This window comes from Anomaloglossus baeobatrachus, chromosome 4 (assembly GCF_048569485.1).
Source record: "Anomaloglossus baeobatrachus isolate aAnoBae1 chromosome 4, aAnoBae1.hap1, whole genome shotgun sequence".
Lineage (NCBI taxonomy): Eukaryota > Metazoa > Chordata > Amphibia > Anura > Aromobatidae > Anomaloglossus > Anomaloglossus baeobatrachus.
This window is the reverse complement of record NC_134356.1, coordinates 282,109,253-282,130,515: the sequence shown is the minus strand read 5'-3', so window position 1 is coordinate 282,130,515 and position 21,263 is coordinate 282,109,253. Positions and strand designations below refer to the sequence as shown.

General features: G+C 44.1%; 1 protein-coding gene and 1 pseudogene across 1 annotated transcript in view; one reads left to right on the top strand and one right to left on the bottom strand.

Annotated features, from left to right (window-relative positions):
* Positions 1-21,263, top strand: part of PTPRR (protein tyrosine phosphatase receptor type R) — a 300,065-nt gene that overhangs the window by 155,409 nt on the left and 123,393 nt on the right. The window contains exon 5 of the mRNA XM_075342474.1: positions 2,618-2,877. Within this exon, the coding sequence (XP_075198589.1) occupies positions 2,618-2,877 (260 nt within the window). The remainder of the gene's footprint in view (positions 1-2,617; positions 2,878-21,263) is intronic.
* Positions 7,904-14,274, bottom strand: LOC142301067 (RNA-binding protein FXR1 pseudogene; annotated as a pseudogene).

Below are 21,263 nucleotides of genomic sequence, written 5' to 3'. Positions count from 1 at the left end.
AAAAAATAGTTTATTTTTCATGGCGCCGGTTGTTCATCGTACCCGGGGCAACACACATCACTCCATTTGACACCCCGGGAACGATAAACACAGCTTACCTGCGTCCCGCGGCACCCGCCAGCTATGCGGAAGGAGGGAGGTGGGCAGGATGTTTACGTCCCGCTCATCTCTGCCCCTCCGCTTCTATTGGCCGGTGGCTGTGTGACGTCACTGTGACGCTCAGCAGGTAAGTACGTGTGACGGCGGTTTAACGACTTTGTGCGACACGGGCAGCGGGTTGCCCGTGACGCACAAACGATGGGGGCGGATACGATCGCTCATGCGATCACACAATAGATCGTACCGTGTGACGCCCGCATAAGTACTTCCACGGAAGAGATCTGTCAACCAACAAGAAGGTGGTACCAGACTAGTTTTGTCTGTACTTATGGTCACAGGCTAGATAGATTACATAGCAAGAACCTGCTGACAGATTCCCTTTAAACGGAGGACAGCATGCAGTTGGTTGGGGTTAAAAAGTAAAAATCAACTGTGCCTCACTTATCAGGCAATGTCCTGTTGTTTACTTCATCTAAAGGCTTTGTCGCCTAGTACTTATCATTGCTGGACTTCAATGTCATGTGCTCGGTAGTCCAACATGCAGCCTCCTGTGATTGACTCTTCATTGTCAATGTACAATCCCTTTTGAGAGCCTGGTGAGGTGGGACAGCTCTCTCAGTTCTGCTGCTTTGCTAAATCTAAAAGATTTAATTGTGTCAGAACGGCTGCACCCAGTAATCTAAGTCCTACATTGTTGGATTCAGGATCTCTTTGTCTACATTATGCTGCTCTCAGATGAAGTAGCAAAATTCTGCTGACCGATTTCCTTTAACTATGCCTTCTCTGAGGCACGGGAACATTTAAGAGATTAATTTACCTGGCTACAGTCGAGCAGCCAGGCTCTGGCTCATTCTGTCTATGGATTGCGTAGAATAAATTAATTAATTGCTTCCTTTTTAATCAGTAAAAAATATATAAATTATATAGTCCCTTAAAAAGCATAAAGGTACAGTCACACTAAGCAACATCGCTAGCAACATCGCTGCTGAGGCACGACTTTTGTGACGTAGCAGCGATGTTGCTAGTGATGTTGTTGTGTGTGACATCCAGCAACAACCTGGCCCCTGCTGTGATGTCGCTGGTTGTTGCTGAATGTCCTGAACCATTTTTTGTTGTTGCTCTCCCGCTGTGAAGCACACATCGCTGTGTGTGACAGCGAGAGAGCAACAACTGAATGCGCAGTGAGCAGGGAGCCGGCTTCTGCGGACGCTGGTAACCAATGTAAATATCGGGTAACCAAGGAGCCCTTTCCTTCGTTACCCGATATTTACCTTCGTTAGCAGCGTCCGCCGCTCTCACGCGGCGAGTGCCGGCTCCCTGCTCTTTGAACCCATAGCCAGACTACACATCGGGTAATTAACTCGATGTGTACTCTGGCTAGGTGTGGAGGAGTAAGCGCTAAGCGGTGTGCGCTGGTAACCAAGGTAAATATCAGGTTGGTTACCCGATATTTACCTTAGTTACCAAGCGCAGCATCGCTTCCACGCATCGCTGCTGGCTGGGGGCTGGTCACTGGTTGCTGGTGAGATCTGCGTGTTTGACAGCTCACCAGCAACCCGTGTAGCGACGTTCCAGCGATCCCTGCCAGGTCAGGTTGCTGGTGGGATCGCTGGAGCGTCGCTTAGTGTGACGGTACCTTAAGTTTCTAGGTTCTCTGCAACTTTGAGAAAGGTCAAATTTGTTCAAATTGATGACAACTCGGGTTAGATTAGATAGGATTAGATTACTTGTTTTAGAATTATGATGTAAATTAGATCAAATGTTTACTGCTTGTCAGGCAAAGTATCGACAAACATTTTAACTGTACATTGCCCTCTTGCACCAATTTCATTGACATCAGCCAACCATCTAATATGTATGGGGACATCCCGGCTCCAGAAGATTATTTGGGGACAAAAGGATTGTGAATTTATTTACTTGTCCTTTCTATTTATTAGGGAGTAAAACTGTTGCCAGATGATTCTGGCAGTGACTCTAGCATCAATTATCCAGCCATCTGACAGGCAATAATCACGGTCATGTATACAGGAGTCGATAATAGGCAACTAGTCTTCTTATGAACGATTGTACAATTTTTGTCTTGTATAAATGCACCATTACTGTTGTGTTGGGTATACTTGTAAATACACGCTATAGAATAATATGTAGTACATGACATATCTGTTCTTTATTGTGGAGGTGCTCGTTGTAAGTGGCAAAAATAGTGACTAAACATACAATAATATTTTCAGTATCTTGTAACCAGTATATTTTAATTCTATTTTTACTTCTATTTTCCTTCTTTAATCATTTGCTTTCCTAATTAAGGCATTCTGTATCGCCAACTTTATGACCATGTTCAATTTTTATAAACAGAAGCAATAAATAAACCCTACAATGTAGAAAACAAACCTCCCACAGGACAAATTATGGAGCTTTTTCTGAATGCACAGCTTTTGGTTTTTGTGTGTTTGTTCAGGCTTTGTTTATACAGTAGGAGGAGAAAATTGTTGATACTCTTTAGTTTCTATCTCTGTAGGTACTCTACAGATTAAAAGAAAAGATCCAGTTTTCATTGAGTCAGGACAAGAAAAAACAAGAGATACACCTGTCGCCGCTCTCGGTTCAGCCTACACAGTCGGAGGCAAAGCTTTCGAGCAGTATGGTTCATCCTGAACATATCCCCAAAGCTGTGAATGTTGTTGTGGACCCACAGTACTCAGGCACCTTTGAGCTTAAACTTCCAGTTTCTGCAGGACCCTCCCCATTTAAGATGAAACCTGTGGGCCTACAAGAAAGGTAAGCCTTTTATTACTCACAAATGAATGGACTGTATGCATAAATATCTTCAGAATGAGTCATCATCATGAGTCATTATCATTTACATATTCCTTTGTATAGTAGTATCTTTACCACTCTCCATCCTTCTTCCCTACCATAGTTCTTCTTCTCTGATTAGTATCTCACTATTGTGATTGTTTTGTTTACTATTAAATAGCATGGAATGTATTAAAAGTATAGAATTCTATAATCTTATAACCAGATGATACTATTTCATGTAGGTGGTCCATTTCCACATGTCTGTGTTATAATCATGGGTCACATTCACGAGCAGTATATTTTTGTCTGTGTGTTTGCCGGAAGGGGGGACTAGTTCAAAGTGTAGAAGAGCATACAAATTACAAGTGAAAGTAACAAAAGTTACAGGACATGTGATTGATGCTCCCGTCCAGCTCAACTTTACTTTATCTAACAAACATATCCCGAAGATGATAGTATCTGCTTTGTTTATCCCGTTAGGCCTATTATCAGTTTGCAACATCCCATGTCATGATCAAATATTTCAGAATTTTATCTTTCTTCACAAGAGAATAAAAATCTTTCTTCATTGAATATTAAAGCGAACAAAATTAACTCTTACTATTCCGTTAATCTGATCTCATATCTTAAGGCAAATTATATTAGTTAAAAAATGGGAGGATTTTGCACGTTTACATTTTGTAAACTTTGACATTTTTAGCAAATAATGTAAAACAGGAAAAAATACATTTTGTGCTAAACTAGCAGGGAATAGATTACACTCCTTACAACAAAACATTCTGCTTTATAGAAATGTTGATAAAGCATGATGATTGTACTTTATATTCTATTTTTTGTTTAATCATTTTGATTGAAGCCTATTGCTAATGGAAGCTATAACTGATCTGTAGGGAAGGTGCTTGTGTAGAGATTGAAGTAATTGAATTGCCCAAATACATAGTGTGTTAAGTTTTCAACCTTCTACCGGTACCGGCTTGTGATCGTAAGCAATTTATTATTTTTTATCTATTTTTTTGTCATTTTGTCTGTTTTTACCTTTTTTTTGGGGGGGAGGTGATTCAGGTACATAAATTTCTATGTGCTTTTAGCATTAACCAATTAAAGACCCTCATACATATTAGATAATGGTTGACTGACCATCTCAAGTGTGTAGGAGCATGATGTCAGTGATCAGGCAGGGAACACTGACCACTTACTGTAAAGTTCTTTTAGGTTTTGAAGTTGAAAATGTCAGAGATCAAATAGTTACACAAAGTTTTTAGTAATGTTACTCTTTTCAATATAAGACAGAAAATTGTATTTTCTAGATCAATTAATTTATTTAAAGAGGTTGTTCCATTTCAGATAAGTTGTGCCCCGGCTGCAACTTGTTAAAAAGTAACAAACCGGGCTGTATGTACCTTCCAACGGGTCCACCACCAAGTCTCTGCCTACTCTAGGTGTCTAACACTGGCATCGGTGCTGACGTGATGTCGACAATGTCGCAGCCGGTCAGTGAGCTCAGGCACAGTGCCCTTATAGACGGAATGCACCGTTTTGATGAGTTCACTCATGGCTGCCATGCTGTTGATATAACATCAGTGCCAAAGTTAATGCCAGACAATGGGGACAGCCGTGGAGACTTTTATTTTTAAGAAACTGCAACTGGGTAAAATCATTTTCTAAAATAAGACAAACTCTTTAAGTGCTGAATATCTTCTGAGTTTAAAGGCGCTTTGAGTATATTTCTCCAGTCGCTATTTGTGACTGTAGATTGATAAAACCTTATTTTTGTAAAATTTGTCAGAATTTCACTCTTTTGCCAACTTGAGCTAGTTGAGATGCACGATGTATTTAGCCACTGTAACGCTTGCAGCCGGTGTAGGGGCACCGAGCGAGATTAGTGGATCCATTGGACTACAGGTGGTCACTGGTTTACCCCTTAGTGGGAGGGATTTAACTAAGCGCCCACTGCAAGGCGTACACCAGGTGCCACTCCCAAGGAAGTGACCGGGACTGTGGCAGCTGACTCCCAGGGCAGGTGAGCAACTCAAGAATAGACAGGTACAGGCAAGCTGACTGAGGCAGGCTGGACGCAAAAGGATAGGAATGGTGGGCACGGTAAGGATAGGCAGGTATGGCAAAGCAGACTCAGGTATAGGTACGGGTATAACGAGACCTGACAACTAGTTAGCAGACTGGTATATTGACTAACTGAATGTGTTGCGCAGACACCTCCTCTAATGGGAGGCTACCTTAAATTCACAGTGCCTCTCTGCCACAGGCCATTGTAGATGGCTTATGGTAGAGAGATGAACATTCAATTCACAGTCAGCAGCTCTGGTGGACATTCCTGCATTCAGTATGCCAACTGCATGCCCCCTTAAAACTTGCAACATCTGTATGATAAAACTGCACATTTTAGAGTGGCCGTTTATTGTGACCAGCCTAAGGCACACCTGTGCAATAGTCAATGTGTCTATTCAGTATCTGGATATGCCACACCTGTGAGATGGACAGATTATCTCGGCAAAGAAGAAGTGCTCACTAACACAGATTTAGACACATTTTTGAACAATATTTGAGAGAAATAGGCCTTTTGTGTACATAGAAAAAGTCTTAGATCTTTGACCAGCCATAGGCTGAGAAGCAATTACGGGAAATGGCACGCCGATCCTTTAAGATGAGGGCCGATGTGCACGTGCATCTTAGGTGCACTCCCGGGAACCCTGTTTGGCATGTACAGAGCCTGGGAGGGGAAGAAGGCAGCAGCACATGTAGATGGCCGGGAGAGTGCAGAGGAGGATGTGACCCGCCCAGGGTGGTGTGTAAGTCAGCGTCTCTTCAGAGACGCCGGAGCTACAGCCACTTTTCTTAATGTTAATTTTCCAAAAATCATTAATAAGCTATTACAATACAATACTAGTTATCTATATGAACTGAACCTGTATTTGTTTATTTATTATTATAAAAATTGAACACAATAGTAGAAAAATGAAACATATACCGTATTTTTCGCTTTATAAGACGTACCTGATTATAAGACGCACCCCCAAATTTGGTGAAGGAAAAGAGATTTTTTTTTTTAATGTTAAATGGGGTCCATCTTATAATGCCAGTGTCTGTCTAACAAATTTTATAGTATATTTGTCCCTCATAGCCCCGCCATCCTAAAATTAGCCCCCCTTAATCTGGAGATGGCCCCCTTATATTGAATATAGCCCCCTTGTGCTGGGACACGTCCCCCTGTGCTGCCCATGGCCCCTTTAGATGGCACACCTCCCCTGTGTTTGATATGGCCTACATACTGCTGCCCATGGCCCCTATATATGGCACACCTCGCCTGTATTTGATATGGCCCCCATACTGCTGCCCATGGCCCCTATAGATGGCACACCTCCCCTGTGTTTGACATGGCCCCCATACTGCTGCCCATGGCCCCTATAGATGGCACATCTCCCCTGTGTTAGATATGCCCCCCATACTGCTGCCCATGGCCCCTATAGATGGCACATCTCCCTTGTGTTAGATATGCCCCCCATAATGCTGCCCATAATAAAATAAAACACTCTTTCCTTACCTTCTCAGCGCTGTAATTCCTGTGTCTCCCTCCGTGGGATTGAGCTCCTCCATTTCCTGGTTCTTGCTGCCGGTCATGTGATCGGCACGGCAGAGTAATATCATCTCTGCGTGCCTTATCACAGACAGCAGCAGCAGGAGACCGGGAGATCAGCGCTGGAGGTAAGTAAAGCTTTTTTTATTTTATTATGGGCAGCATTATGGGGGCTATATCTAACACAGGGGGGATCATGTGCGATCAAAGGGAGCACAGGCAGATATAATATGCCCCGCTGCCCCAGCCCATCAGCGCAATGCGGTTTCAGCACCACGCTGATGGACAGCGGCTGTGCATATTATATGAGCGGGAGCAGGAGATCTAACGCTGCCACCTGTAGCTTTCACCTGCCCCCAGCACCGCTCCAGAGCGGACTCTGCAGTATATATATATATATTTATATATATATATATATATATGTACACCCCCCCCCGTATATTCGGTTTATAAGACGCACCCCCTACTTTCCCCCAAAATTTGGGGGAACAAAAGTGCGTCTTATAAAGCGAACAATACAGTAATTAAAATAATATTTCAAACATTTTTCACTGATTAAACCCTCCCACCGTGTAAGACCCTCCCCAGCCACCCACTGTTTGAGTAGGAAGTGGAAGGAGAAAGAGGAGAAAGGAAAGTATAAAATAAATACAGTATTGTGGAAAAGTTTTAGGCACCTGTGGAAAATATGCTCCAAAGTAAAATACTTTAAAAAATAGTAGTACTAATAATGTTTTTTTAACAATTAATAAAATACAAAGGGAATGAGCAAAATTTTTAAATCCAAATAATTTGGTGTGACCATTCTTTGTTTTCAAAACAGCATAAAAGCATTAATTCTTCTAGGTACACAGTTTTTGAAGGAATGTGAAAGGGAGGTTATTCCAAACATCTTGAAGAACTAACCACAGATCTTCTGTGGATGTAGTTTTCCGCAAATCCTTCTGCCTATTCATGTAATCCCAGACAGGATTGAGGGTGTTGAGATCAGAGCTCTGTAGGGGCCACATCATTACTTCCAGGACTCCTTGTTAGGAACCAAGACCTGTTGCCAGTTCACTGACTCTCGTTGGGCCACTTTTTGAGACCAACCAGAAAGACCTTATATTTTGGAGCTGCCTTGACCCAATCATTTAACTCTTATCATAGTCTCTTAGATCCTTATGCTATCAACTGTTGACATGCTGCCTATTATGTCGCAACTGCCAATACCTTGAATGTAGTGTACCTATTGGCACGTCATTTTTACATACTATAGCAATTTAGGGTAGACCTACATGAAAGGGGTTTAATAGATTTCTGTGCCATAAGAGCACACAGCAGCTCAGTACAAATGTGTCTGACACATGGACTAGTTACGTGGCTTTAAACATTTTTCAGGTTGTGACACACCTGTTGACACACACACCTACTTCATAAATCGTGTAATTCTGAGTCACCTGTGTTGGAATATAGTAATAGTGAAAGTGCAATATGACAAATTATACAATAGGCAAATAGAAAACAAGAACATATTTCTATAAAAAAAATAACCTCCTTGTATGATTACAGTCGAGATAACTTTAATCCAAGTCTTAACAACCAAATTATTTACAGCCCCTAAATCGGGAAGAGATTATTATGGAAGGCAAATAATAATTCTATATCTACCATGATAATGTTTTATCAGCAGCAGATACCGTTATATACATACTCTGAACTCAAATGTAAATGCAATACTTTTTTTTTTTGCTCCCATTTTTCAGGAGCTGAGCTCAAAGATCTAAGAGTTTTTCTATGTGCACAGAAGGCCTTTTTCTCTCAAATATTTCTTACAAATTTGTCTTTATCTGTATTGTGACCATTTCTCCTTTGCCAAGATAATCCATCTACCTCACAGGTGTGGCATATCAAGATGCTGATTAAATAATATGATTATTGCACAGGTGTGCCTAAGGCTGGCCACAGTAAAAGGCCACTTTAAAATGTGCAGTTTACAGTATTGTGGTGGTCTGTTAGGGTCAGAAAACCAGTCAGTATCTTGTGTGCCCTCCATTTTCCAGTGCCATCTGCTCTGTACAATGAAAACCGGGATTCATCCATGAAGAGAACACCACTCCAAAGTGCCAGGCACCATGGATTGTGAGCATTTGCTTACTTAAGTTGGTTACAATGATGAACTGCAGTCAGGTGGACATCGGGATGAAAACGACAAGCAGCAGAAGAGCTTCCCTGAGACTGTTTCTGACAGTTTGTGCAGAAATTCTTTGGTTATGTAAACTGATTGCTGCAGCAGCTGTGGGGCTGGTCTCAGATGATCTTGGAGGTGCAGATGCTGGATCTGGAGGTCCTGGGCTGGTGTGGTTACACTTGGTCTTCAGTTTTGAGGCCTGTTAGCAGTGCTACCATATTCTTTGAAACACCTTTGGAGACAGCTTATGGTAGAGAGATGAACATTCAATTCACAGTCAGCAGCTCTTGTGGACATTCCTGCATTCAGTATTCCAACTGTACACCCCCTCAAAACTTGAAACATCTGTTGAATTGTGTTGTATGATAAACTGCACATTTTAGAATGGCCGTTTATTGTGGTTAGCCTAAGGCACACCTGTGCAATAATCATGCTGTCTAATCAGTATCTGGATATGCGACACCTATGAGGTGGATGGATTACCTTGGCAAAGAAGTGCTCACTAACACCGATTTAGACAAATTTGTGAACAATATTTGAGAGAAAAAGGCCTTTTGTGTACATAGAAAAAGCCTTAGATCTTTAAGTTCGGCTCATGCAAAATCGGAGCAAAAACAAGCATTGTATTTATATGTTTCCTCAGTGTAGCATATCATTCCTATCAATTTTGTGCAAATGGAAAACAATACTCCAGGTCAGGCATGTCCATCTGCAAATGCTGAGCATGCGAGGTTCTGCAGCAAAGTGCGGGGTTGCAGATAAGTGCATAGTTTAAGCACAATCTCATAGTTGTGATAACTGTGTAATTGTTTAATTTCATTAGGGAATTGTGTGTCTGTTTGTCTGTGATACTGTGAAAAAGCAAAAAAAAAAACAGTGTGTCTTGTGATTTAATTAGTAGTATTAGCCACACCTGTTTCTAGAAGCTTCTGGAAGGTTCTGGTGGTTCTTGTGGAACTATATAAACCAGCCAAAACAAGCAAGGTTGCTGAGCGTGTGAGGTTCTGCAGCAAAGTGCGGGGTTGCAGATAAGTGCATAGTTTAAGCACAATCTCATAGTTTGACACAAGAACATAGTTTGAATTTATCCTTATACGTTTCCCATTGTTTTGTTTTCTTTGTCTTTCTACCTTTTCTGTATTGTTTATCCCCATTTAATAGCAGCTCCGTGGACAATGCTACCAGGTGTGTATCTTGTCAAATGTATACATGCCTTGAACAGACGTTCAAGGCTGAATATGTCTGCACTCGTTGCAAGCATGTTGCATATTTGGAAGCCAAGGTAACTGATCTAAATAAGCAGCTTGCAACACTCAGGGGCATTGCAAACCTGTAAAAGAGTTTAGAGCTCACTGAGCTTTCTCTGGCTGGGGCCAGTGCTATGGTGGAGGGTGGAGGTGGGGAAGATCAGGACCCAGAGGTAGGTAGCTGGGTAACAGTTAGAAACGGTAGGGGCAAAAATTTCAGGGAGCCTAGTCCTGATCTGGCACAACCTAGTAAATATGCCTGTTTGGCTGATATTAGGAATGAAGCGCCAGGACTAGGATCACTACAGCAGGACGTGCCTACTAGCAACTAGGAAAATGACTGCTGTAGGAAGGAGGGAACTAGGAGAGCAGCAAAGCCCAGACAGATGTTGGTGGTAGGGGACTCTATAATTAGGCAGACAGACAGGGTCATCTGTCGCCGAGACCGTGAATGCCGAACAGTGTGTTGTCTGCCGGGTGCTCTGGTTCAGCATATTGCGAATCGGATAGACAGGATGCTGGGTGGGGCTGGGGAAAACCCAGCGGTCATGGTGCACATTGGTACTAATGACAAAGTTAAAGGCAGGTGGAAGGTCCTTAAAAATGATTACAGGGAACTAGGAGAGAAGCTGAAGTCCAGGACCTCCAAGGTGGTGTTTTCAGAAATACTACCGGTGCCACGAGCGTCACTAAAAAGACAGCAGGAGCTTAGGGAGATAAACACGTGGCTTAGAAATCGGTGCAGGAAGGAAGGGTTCGGGTTCATGGAGAACTGGGCCGACTTCTCAGTCGGCTACAGGCTCTACGGGCTGCACTTCAATGAGGAGGGTGCAGCTGTGCTGGGGGAGGAAATGGTCAGACGGATGGAAGAGCTTTTAAACTAGGATCTGGGGGGGAGGGAGGGTAGTGGAGCAAATATGGGGATAGAGAGAGCAGATAGAGACAGTGAAATGGTAGGGGTCAATGAAGGATTAGGGGGGCTGGGACATGCAAGGAACGTAGGGAGGCTAGGAGTAATAAATGTGTTAATAGTATTAAATGTCTACTGGCAAATGCAAGAAGCCTTGAAAACAAAATGAATGAATTGGAGACTCTTATGTCAACCATGGTTTATGATGTGAAGGGCATTACAGAAACCTGGCTGGATGAAAGCAATGACTGAGTGACAAACATACAGGGTTATACTACATTCAGGAAGGACAGGAAAGACAAAAAAAGGTGGTGGGGTGTGTATATTTATCAAAGCTAACCTAAAACCTGTGTTGAAGGATGACATTGGGGGGAACTGCAACAATGTAGAGTCAGTAAGGGTAAATGTACATGGGGAGGGGAATAATGGAGAAATGATAATTGTAATTTGCTATAAGCCTCCTAACATACCTGAACAGGTAGAGGGTGAAATGCTGCAACAAATTGAAAAGGCAGATAATAATAATAATAATAATAACAACAACAATCGGGTTCTTATTATGGGGGATTTCAACTATCCAGACATACACTGGGACATAGAATCTTCTGGTTGTGCTAAAAGCTGGAAGTTCTTATCTACTATTCAAGACAATTTTGTCTCTCAGATGGTAGATGAACCGACCAGGGGAGATAATTTGCTAGATCTGGTCCTGTCAAATAGACCAGATACAATTTCATATCTACAGGTCCAGGAGCACTGGGGCAATAGTGATCATAATATGGTAAGGTTCAAAGTAATATTCAATAGAACATTTCAAAGGGGAAATGTTACAACCTGGAATTTTAGGAAAGTTGACTTCAACAAATTAAGGGAAGAGCTTAAATGTGTAGATTGGGGCAATGTTATGCTAACTGGGATACCGAACATAAGTGGGGTGCGTTTAAGGATATACTCCTAGAGTTCTGTAAAAAACGTATACCCTCTGGTAATAAAATGTCCAGGAAAAAAAAGAAACCACTTTGGATAAATAAGACAGTACAAAGTATAATAAAACAAAAACAAAGGGCGTTCAAAGTCTTGAAGGCTGAGAATACAGAAATAGCATTTCAGAAGTATAAAGATATCAATAGGAAATGCAAAAAAGAAATCACGCAAGCAAAATTAGCTACTGAAACAAAAATCGCCAATGACATTAAAATAAATCCCAAAATCTTTTATAAATACATTAAGGCCAAAAGGAAAATAAAGGATGTGTGACGACCTGGGCCCTGAACGTCTTGGGGCACGCGTCTGGCAGCGGGATCAAGACACACACGAGCACTTTGTCTCTTAAACAATGTCGGTGATTTATTCACATTCTCATAAACCACGCAGTGTAACAGGTCACAGCCACTCTCCCGCAGGACCACGTCTCACTGTCTGTTTAAACTGCCGAATGTTCATACAGTTCGTTCTCTGGCATCAGCCAGTATAGTCCCCTTTCTGGGGTGTTACCTGCCAGTAGGTTTGCAGGCTGTCAGTCTGCCTCCATCCAGTCCAGGGAGACTCTCACACTGGGCTCACCATCCTGGCCCATGGACACGATCCAATTCCTCAAAGCCTCAGTGGATTCTGCAGCTCCCTGACATTTCAGAGCCCTCACTAGCTCTGTATGCACAGGATCTCCTGCTCATGTGCTCCAACCAAGATGGCTCCCACCAGCACACGGAGATCATGTGACAAACGACAGCTCCATTAAATCCCATGAGACACACCTACGTATGGGAGGTATGTGGATGGTCAGTCCCGCCCATCACTTCTGACCATCCCATGAACCCAGCCCTGAATGTGTACAACAATCCTCATGGAACTACAAGTCCCAGAGAAACATTCCAGGTTCAGATCACAGAGGATTTCCCCCTCTGTGACACATACCGGCCATCTACCACATTGCATCCTTACATATCCCCCCCCTCTGTTCCAACTTGTAGGGTGGAACACTCGACAACCTACAGTGACCCTGAGACAGCGCATTAGGGAAACCATACCCTACCAGTCGAATGGGCCCTCTACGAAAACTTTGAGTTTCTGCTCCTGACCGACCATCTGCCACTGTCAACAAACCCTCCTCAGTGAACCCTCTTCTCAGACACGTCCGCCGGTCCGACATATCGTTCCATAACTGTCTCCAACGGTCAGTGTGGTAGTGAGACACCCCATCAGTCAAAACTACCGTGCGGCCTGACTCTGCGCTAACCAGTCCACTAGAGGGGCTCTTGTCCAGGTACCTCACAACCGAGCCGACAGGAGATCTCCCACAACTAGACCCTGCACACTCTCTGTTTGCCAATCTACTATGGCCTCTTCTCTCATGACGTCTAAGGTCACCTTTCCATCTCCGCCTTTTCCCACCACCACTTTTGGCTATGGACCAGTCACTCCCTCCATCTTTTCTTTTAGATTTTGTTTTAGAGGGCTTGGACCCTTCAGAGTCTGTGCCATAGCCTGATTTATACATAGGTCTTCTATGACCTAGGCTCCTTTCCCTACAGGACCTACTTCCCTTGCCAGTGAAGGCAATACGTTCATCAGGTGGACCACACTTCTTCTCTGGGCCCTGGCCCGAAAGCGGTCGTGACCTCAAACTCACTTGACAAAGTGTCTCTGCAATCTTCTGTCTTTCAAGATCCATTTGCTTTAGTTCTTCCAGGTATCCCAGGCGGTATTCTAGGAGAACTCGTACGTTTTCAACACACTCCTTTGTTCCCGCCATGACACATGGAACCATACCAACTTCACAGGGTAACCTGGCTTTATGATAAACCTTAAGTCTTACTCTCGTCACACCGGATGTATCAACCATCTCCTGCATGACTCTTCCATTTCTGCCAATCAGTTTCTTGACAAGTTCTCTGGGCACTTGTGTGACCTCTTCCACAAAGTCCAACAGCCTTCGAGCTGTTTTCACTGCTTCTTCAGTTTTCCCATAGATTTGGAATGTTCCACTGTGCTCTTCTAATTCAATCGCTGTAATACCTGGAACCTTCCTGGCTTGCTGAATGTTACTTTTCAGCGCTCTTAATGTTAGCCCAATTAATGATTTCTTCACCACGACAACTTCCTGAAATTCTGCAGTGAGCTGCTTCATACACTCCAAGCGCCCGGTGTCTTCTTCCATCTGTGCCGAGATGAGCCATTTCGTGCGAAGACACTACAGGTGTATGTCACTCAGGATAGCCACTCGCTTCTTTGTGACATTACTGGCAGAGCACACCACCAACTGACAAGTCTCTGGGGCAAAGTACACTTCACAGGCCCCTACAGCCTTCTTAAACGTCTCATGCATCGACTTATGGGCACAGGCTTTTCTTAGGTCTTCGGGCACATCTACCATGCACTTAAAGAATGGACAGGTTTCTTGACCTTCAAGGAAATTAGACCATTCCTTTGGTCTCTTGCATCTATCTTTTTCTCTCATGCACGGCTCCACCTCTTGAGTTACACACTCTTCCGGTTCAGCTCCAGCCTCAGAGCCTTTGGGTTTGCTATTGTTCTTAACCAAGACCATCTCTATGTCTTCCATCTTGGTCTTACCAGGCAGGTCACTCAGGCTATCAGTTCCTGATAAGACCTCTGGTCCAGACTTCACCTCATCAGAGACTCTTTTCACTTTTGCAGCACCAGCTGTCTCTTGGGTCTTCACTGCGTTACCTTCAACTTCCTTGCGGGTCTCTGCAGTGTCACCTTCAGTCCTCTTTTTTTCTGCAAGGGTGTCACACCCTTCAGCATGGTACTCTGTTCCTCTTAGACCTTTGGCCCCGTTTTCACCCTTCATCACCCCAACACTGGGTAATTTACCGGTCTGCTCACCATGACCTCTATGGATTTGAACTTCACCAACTTTCTCCAGGATTCCTTGTCCTGTATTACCCTCTAGGATTTCACCTCCTACAGTGCTCTCGTCCGACAGACCTTCTGCTTCATGCTTGGAATCTATAGGAGACACCACCATTACTGCTTTGGTTGGCTCATTTTTTGACATTTCACCCTGCTGATGTCTGTCGTTACAATGTGTCAGTTCAGTTTCTGATACCTCTTTCTTGTGTAGGACATCGCTGTCTGACTCTACCTTAGCAGTTGCTACTGGCAACGTGTTTTCCTCGACCAGGTACTTCACTTTCTCTGCACCCTCAGACGGTATACCTTGCACGAGCTTTTGGCGCTTATTACGTCTCCGGCGTCTGGAGGAGGTTTTACCCTTCTCAATTGTCTGTACCTCACTGCACTCTCTTGTCCTTTTATAAGAGTCAGTGTCCATTCTGGAGTCATCGTCACTCCCCCTGGCGTCCTGGACTATCATGTCCCCACTTAACCAGATATCTGCCTCCCTTTCTGGAGCTACCCCGTTTTTAATGGTCACACTATTGGTTAGTCCCTTAGTCCTTATGTCACTAAGTTGGGTCCGTCCATTTTCTTTGGTCACCCCTAACTTAGGACAGTCAATTTTAGAAGGTACTATCTCCTCCTTACCACACAACTCCACAACCAGGACCCCGTTTCACCTCCCAATGTGGTAGGGTTTCCTTTGGGCTGTTCTGGCTCTTACACAAGCAACCGGATACGTCCCCCTGCTTCCACAAGTGCACAAATAATTTAGAGTCCCAACCTATAATAATTGGGTGCAGTAAATCTGAGACTACACCAACATCATGAGAACCACTGTCCCTGGCTGTCTTAATGACCACGCTGGATACCGGGTATTCTGTCTCATTGTTGTGGGTGCAGCCGACGTGGATCTTCCTTCCAGGAATCAAGTTGACATCAGAAGTGGCCCTCACCAGGGTCACCAAGCTCCTTGAGTCTACGACCCCTGTTACAGATTCCCCATCCACTTCCACGGAACACAGACGTGGCTTCTCGTCGGATGGGTGGTCTATACCGCAAACTGAACACTTGTGGCATGAACACTGTTGTCCCTGGCTACAGTCCATCTGCGCCACTTCACCCTTGGATTTGGGATGCTCTGCACCATTTTGGGGGACCACCGCTTTCTGGGACTCCTCCCCCTTTTGGGCAACCACCCCTTTATGGGACTCCACCCCCTTATGGACAACCACCCCTTTATGGGACTCCACCCCCTTATGGGCAACCACCCCTTTATGGGACTCCACCCCCTTATGGGCAACCACCCCCTTATGGGCTTTCTGTGGCTTCCTTGCAGTGTCCTTAGATCCCAGTTCACACCGTTCCCCTTTATCTCCCTGGGTACCCTGTGCCCGTACTGGCCCCAGAAGGGAACTCACAAACTGGTCCACTGCTGCCACATCTCTGCGCACTGACAGCTCCTGCTGTCCACACACAAGGAACTGGTACAGCTCCTCCATAACGTCCAGGCTTGCGGCTCCACTCATGGTCGCTCAGCTTTCCCGGAACTTCGTGGACCCGCTGATCCACCGCAAGCTGCTTGAGTGCGCCGTCAGTTTTCGGGGACCCGCCGATCCACCGCAAACCGCTTCAAAAATTTTTTTTTTCATGGACCCGCCGATCCACAGCAAGCAGTCCGTATCCACAAGAATATGTCCTAGGCCGTTGCCCTTAGCAACCAGGCTGCGTTGCCCCTAGCAACCAGGCTGTGTTGCCCCTAGCAACCAGGCCATATGCCCGCATTCTCCACCATAATGTGACGACCTGGGCCCTGAACGTCTTGGGGCACGCGTCTGGCAGCGGGATCAAGACACACACGAGCACTTTGTCTCTTAAACAATGTCGGTGATTTATTCACATTCTCATAAACCACGCAGTGTAACAGGTCACAGCCACTCTCCCGCAGGACCACGTCTCACTGTCTGTTTAAACTGCCGAATGTTCATACAGTTCGTTCTCTGGCATCAGCCAGTATAGTCCCCTTTCTGGGGTGTTACCTGCCAGTAGGTTTGCAGGCTGTCAGTCTGCCTCCATCCAGTCCAGGGAGACTCTCACACTGGGCTCACCATCCTGGCCCATGGACACGATCCAATTCCTCAAAGCCTCAGTGGATTCTGCAGCTCCCTGACATTTCAGAGCCCTCACTAGCTCTGTATGCACAGGATCTCCTGCTCATGTGCTCCAACCAAGATGGCTCCCACCAGCACACGGAGATCATGTGACAAACGACAGCTCCATTAAATCCCATGAGACACACCTACGTATGGGAGGTATGTGGATGGTCAGTCCCGCCCATCACTTCTGACCATCCCATGAACCCAGCCCTGAATGTGTACAACAATCCTCATGGAACTACAAGTCCCAGAGAAACATTCCAGGTTCAGATCACAGAGGATTTCCCCCTCTGTGACACATACCGGCCATCTACCACATTGCATCCTTACAGATGGTATCGGCCCTTTAAAATATAATAACAAATTAGTTATAGAGGACACACAAAAGACTGAGATATTAAACAGGCACTTCTCATCTGTGTTCACCAAGGAACTGACTGTACCAGGGATCATTCAACTGAAGTTTCAAGTGAAAAATCAAAGTTCACCACCCAATATAATTAATTTAACACAAGATGAAGTACGCCTACGTCTGAGTAAATTAAACATTGACAAATCCCCTGGGCCAGATGGCACTCATCCAAGAATATTGATGGAATTGAGCTCTGTAATCGACAGACCGCTGTATCTCATCTTTTTAGACTCGCTTGTAACAGGGTTGGTGTCTCAGGATTGGAGGATTACTGATGCGGTACCGATATTTAAGAAAGGTAAGAAGGCAGATCCAGGCAACTACCATGCAGTAAGCCTGACATCAGTAGTATGCAAAGTTTTTGAGGGCATTTTAAGGGATGACATGCAAAAACATATTGCAGAAAATAATATAATAACTGACAGACAGCATGGATTCATGATAGATAAGTCATGTCTAAACAACCTGTTGGGGTTCTTTGAGGGGGTAAATGCAAACCTGGATATTGGTAATTCAGCTGATGGGATTTATTTGGATTTTGCAAAGGCATTTGATACTGTACCACATAATAGCCTCATACTAAAGCTCCAAAAGCAAGGACTAGGGGAAACTATATGCAACTGGGTAAGGAATTGGCTAAAAGATAGGAAACAAAGAGTAGTTATAAATGGTACATTCTCTAAATGGGCTATAGTCAGCAGTGGGGTGCCACAGGCATCTGTGCTAGAACCGATTCTTTTTAATCTCTTTATTAATAAACTTGTGGATGGGATTGATAGTAAAGTGTCAGTCTTTGCTGATGACACCAAACTATGTAGGATATTAAAAACTGACCTTGATAGTACAATATTACAAAAAGATCTGGATAATGTCAGAATGGGCAGATACTTGGCAAATGAGATTTAATGTTGATAAATGTAAAGTAATGCACCTAGGACGGAGTCATCCTTTAGCTACATATACATTAAATGGAAGTAAACTCGGGACTACAGAACAGGAGAAGGACTTGGGTATTCTTATTACAAACAAGCTGAGCAGCAGCACTCAATATCAAGCAGCAGCTGCTAAAGCAAACAAGATTTTAGGGTGTATAAAAAGAGAGATTAGATCCCGTGATCCCAACATATTGTTACCCCTCTATAAATCACTTGTAAAGGCCACTTTACACACTGCGATATCGGTCCCGATATCGCTAGTGTGGGTATCCGCCCCCATCTGTTGTGCGACACAGGCAAATCGCTGCCCGTGCCGCACAACATCGCCCAGACCCGTCACACATACTTACCTGCCCGGCGACGTCGCTGTGACCGGCGAACCGCCTCCCTTCTAAGGGGGCGGTCCGTGCGGCGTCACAGCGACGTCACTGAGCGGCAGCCCAATAGAAGAGGAGGGGCGGAGATGAGCGGGACGTAACATCCCGCCCACCTCCTTCCTTCTGCATAGCGGCCGGGAGGCAGGTAAGGAGAGGTTCCTCGTTCCTGCGGTGTCACACGGAGCGATGTGTGCTGCCGCAGGAACGACGAACAACTTCGTTACTGCTGCAGTAACGATAATTGAGAATAGACCCCCATGTCACCGATGAGCGATTTTGCACGTTTTTGCAACGATGCAAAATCGCTCATCGGTGTCACACGCAACAACATCGCTAATGCGGCCGGATGTGCGTCACAAATCCAGTGACCCCAACGACTCAGCATTAGCGATATCGTAGCATGTAAAGCCCCCTTAAGGCCACATCTAGAATATGGGATCCAGTTTTGGGCTCCTCATTTTAAAAAGGCCATTCAGAAGTTAGAGTCAGTTTAAATGCGGCTAACTAGACTACTGCAAGGAATGGAAGGCCTCACATATGATGAAAGGTTGAAAAAATTAGATATGTTTAGCTTAGAAAAAAGACGTCCTAGAGGAGATCTCATTTAGGCCCGTTTCACACGTCAGTGAAAAACACTGACGTTCTTCACTTACGTGTAAAACACGCACATGTCCCTCCGTGTTCCGTGATTCACGGCACATGTGAGTTGTCCATGTGCAGTCCATGATCCGTGATCCATGATTGCATATGGACATTACTCACCTGTCTTCGCTCTTGCTGTCCATGGTGCTGAACTTTTCGGCTCTGCAGCGTCCGCCCACCGCTCTCAGCAGCTACCTCCTGGTCGGCTATTCCTGCTCTCATGAATATTCATGAGCCAGGCAGGAGCTGCCGAGAGCGGAGGCTGCACAGCGAATCGCAGGCAAGGTAAGTTGAAAACATTTAATATTTAATATGTCTGTGATTTTCTGGTACGTGTTTCACGCATCACACATGGATCACACCATAGTGAGGTCCGTGGGTCATCAGTGATGCCAGAAAAAAACTGACTTGTCTCCGTGCAGAATCACGGTCACAGGTGTACGCCGCACGGAGACACGTTCAGTGAAAAATTACTGATGTGTGAGCAGACTCATTGATTATAATGTGTCTGCGTATGTCAATGATTCTGGTACGTATAAAAAAAAGCACATACGTCCCAGAATCACTGACGTGTGACGGGGGCCTTATATGTATAAATACATGTGTGGTCAATATAAAGGATTGGCACATGACTTATTTCTTCCAAAGACAATACTAAGGACCAGGGGGCATACACTGCGAGTGGAAGAAAAGCGATTCCGGCAGCTAAATAGGAAAGGGTTCTTTACAGTTAGAGCGGTCAGACTGTGGAATGCCCTACCACATGAGGTAGTAATAGCAGATACTATAAGAGCTTTTAAAAAAGGGCTGGATGATTTCCTCAGTGCACACAACATTGTTGGTTATAAGTGACTTAGGGACAAAATGTAGAGTTGGTGGAGGAAGGTTGAACTAGATGGACCTAGGTCTTTTTCAACCTAAGTAACTATGTAACTATGTGACTATGTAAAAAAAAAATATCCTCTGTACATTATCTTTTGTCTTATCATTTATTTTTTTACTGTGGCAACAGACATGGTGGGTGCAGTTTTATATGAAGGCTCAAAAGAGCAAAGTATAAGAGTTATGTGACTTCCTGACATCTAGTAGATGATTAACAAAATGATAAAGTGCATAATGACATTTAGAATATATGTACAAAATGTAAAAAAATGCAAAGTATACAAACTCAAGAATCCAAAGCCCTTTGAATGAAATTAGCCATTCCAATAAAATTAAAGATGTTTTTGCTTTCACTTCTTATAGTTTCATAGTTCATAGTTCATAGTTTTTAAGGTTGAAGGGAGACTCTAAGTCCATCTAGTTCAACCTGTAGCCTAACATGTTGATCCAGAGGAAGGCAAAAAAACCCCAATGTGGCAAACAAGTTCCAATGGGGAAAAAATTTCCTTCCTGACTCCACATCCGGCAATCAGACTAGTTCCCTGGATCAATACCCTGTCATAAAATCTAATATACATAACTGGTAATATTACATTTTTCAAGAAAGGCGTCCAGGCTCTGCTTAAATGTTAGTAGTGAATCACTCATTACAACATCATGTGGCAGAGAGTTCCATAGTCTCACTGCTCGTACAGTAAAGAATCCTCGTCTGTGATTATGATTAAACCTTCTTTCCTCAAGACGTAGTGGATGCCCCCGTGTTCCAGTCGCAGGCCTTGGTGTAAAAAGATCTTTGGAAAGGTCTCTGTACTGTCCCCTCATATATTTATACATTGTGATTAGATCCCCCCTAAGCCTTCGTTTTTCCAAACTAAATAACCCCAAGTTTAATAACCTGTCTTGGTATTGCAGCCCACCCATTCCTCTAATAATCTTGGTGGCTCTTCTCTGCACCCTCTCTAGTTCAGCTATGTCCTTCTTATATATCGGTGACCAGAATTGTACACAGTATTCTAAGTGTGGTCGCACTAGTGACTTGTACAGAGGTAGAACTATATTTTTTTCATGAACACTTATACCTCTTTTAATACATCCCATTATTTTATTAGCCCTGGCAGCAGCTGCCTGACACTGTCCACTAAAGTGAAGTTTACCATCCACCAATACACCCAAGTCTTTTT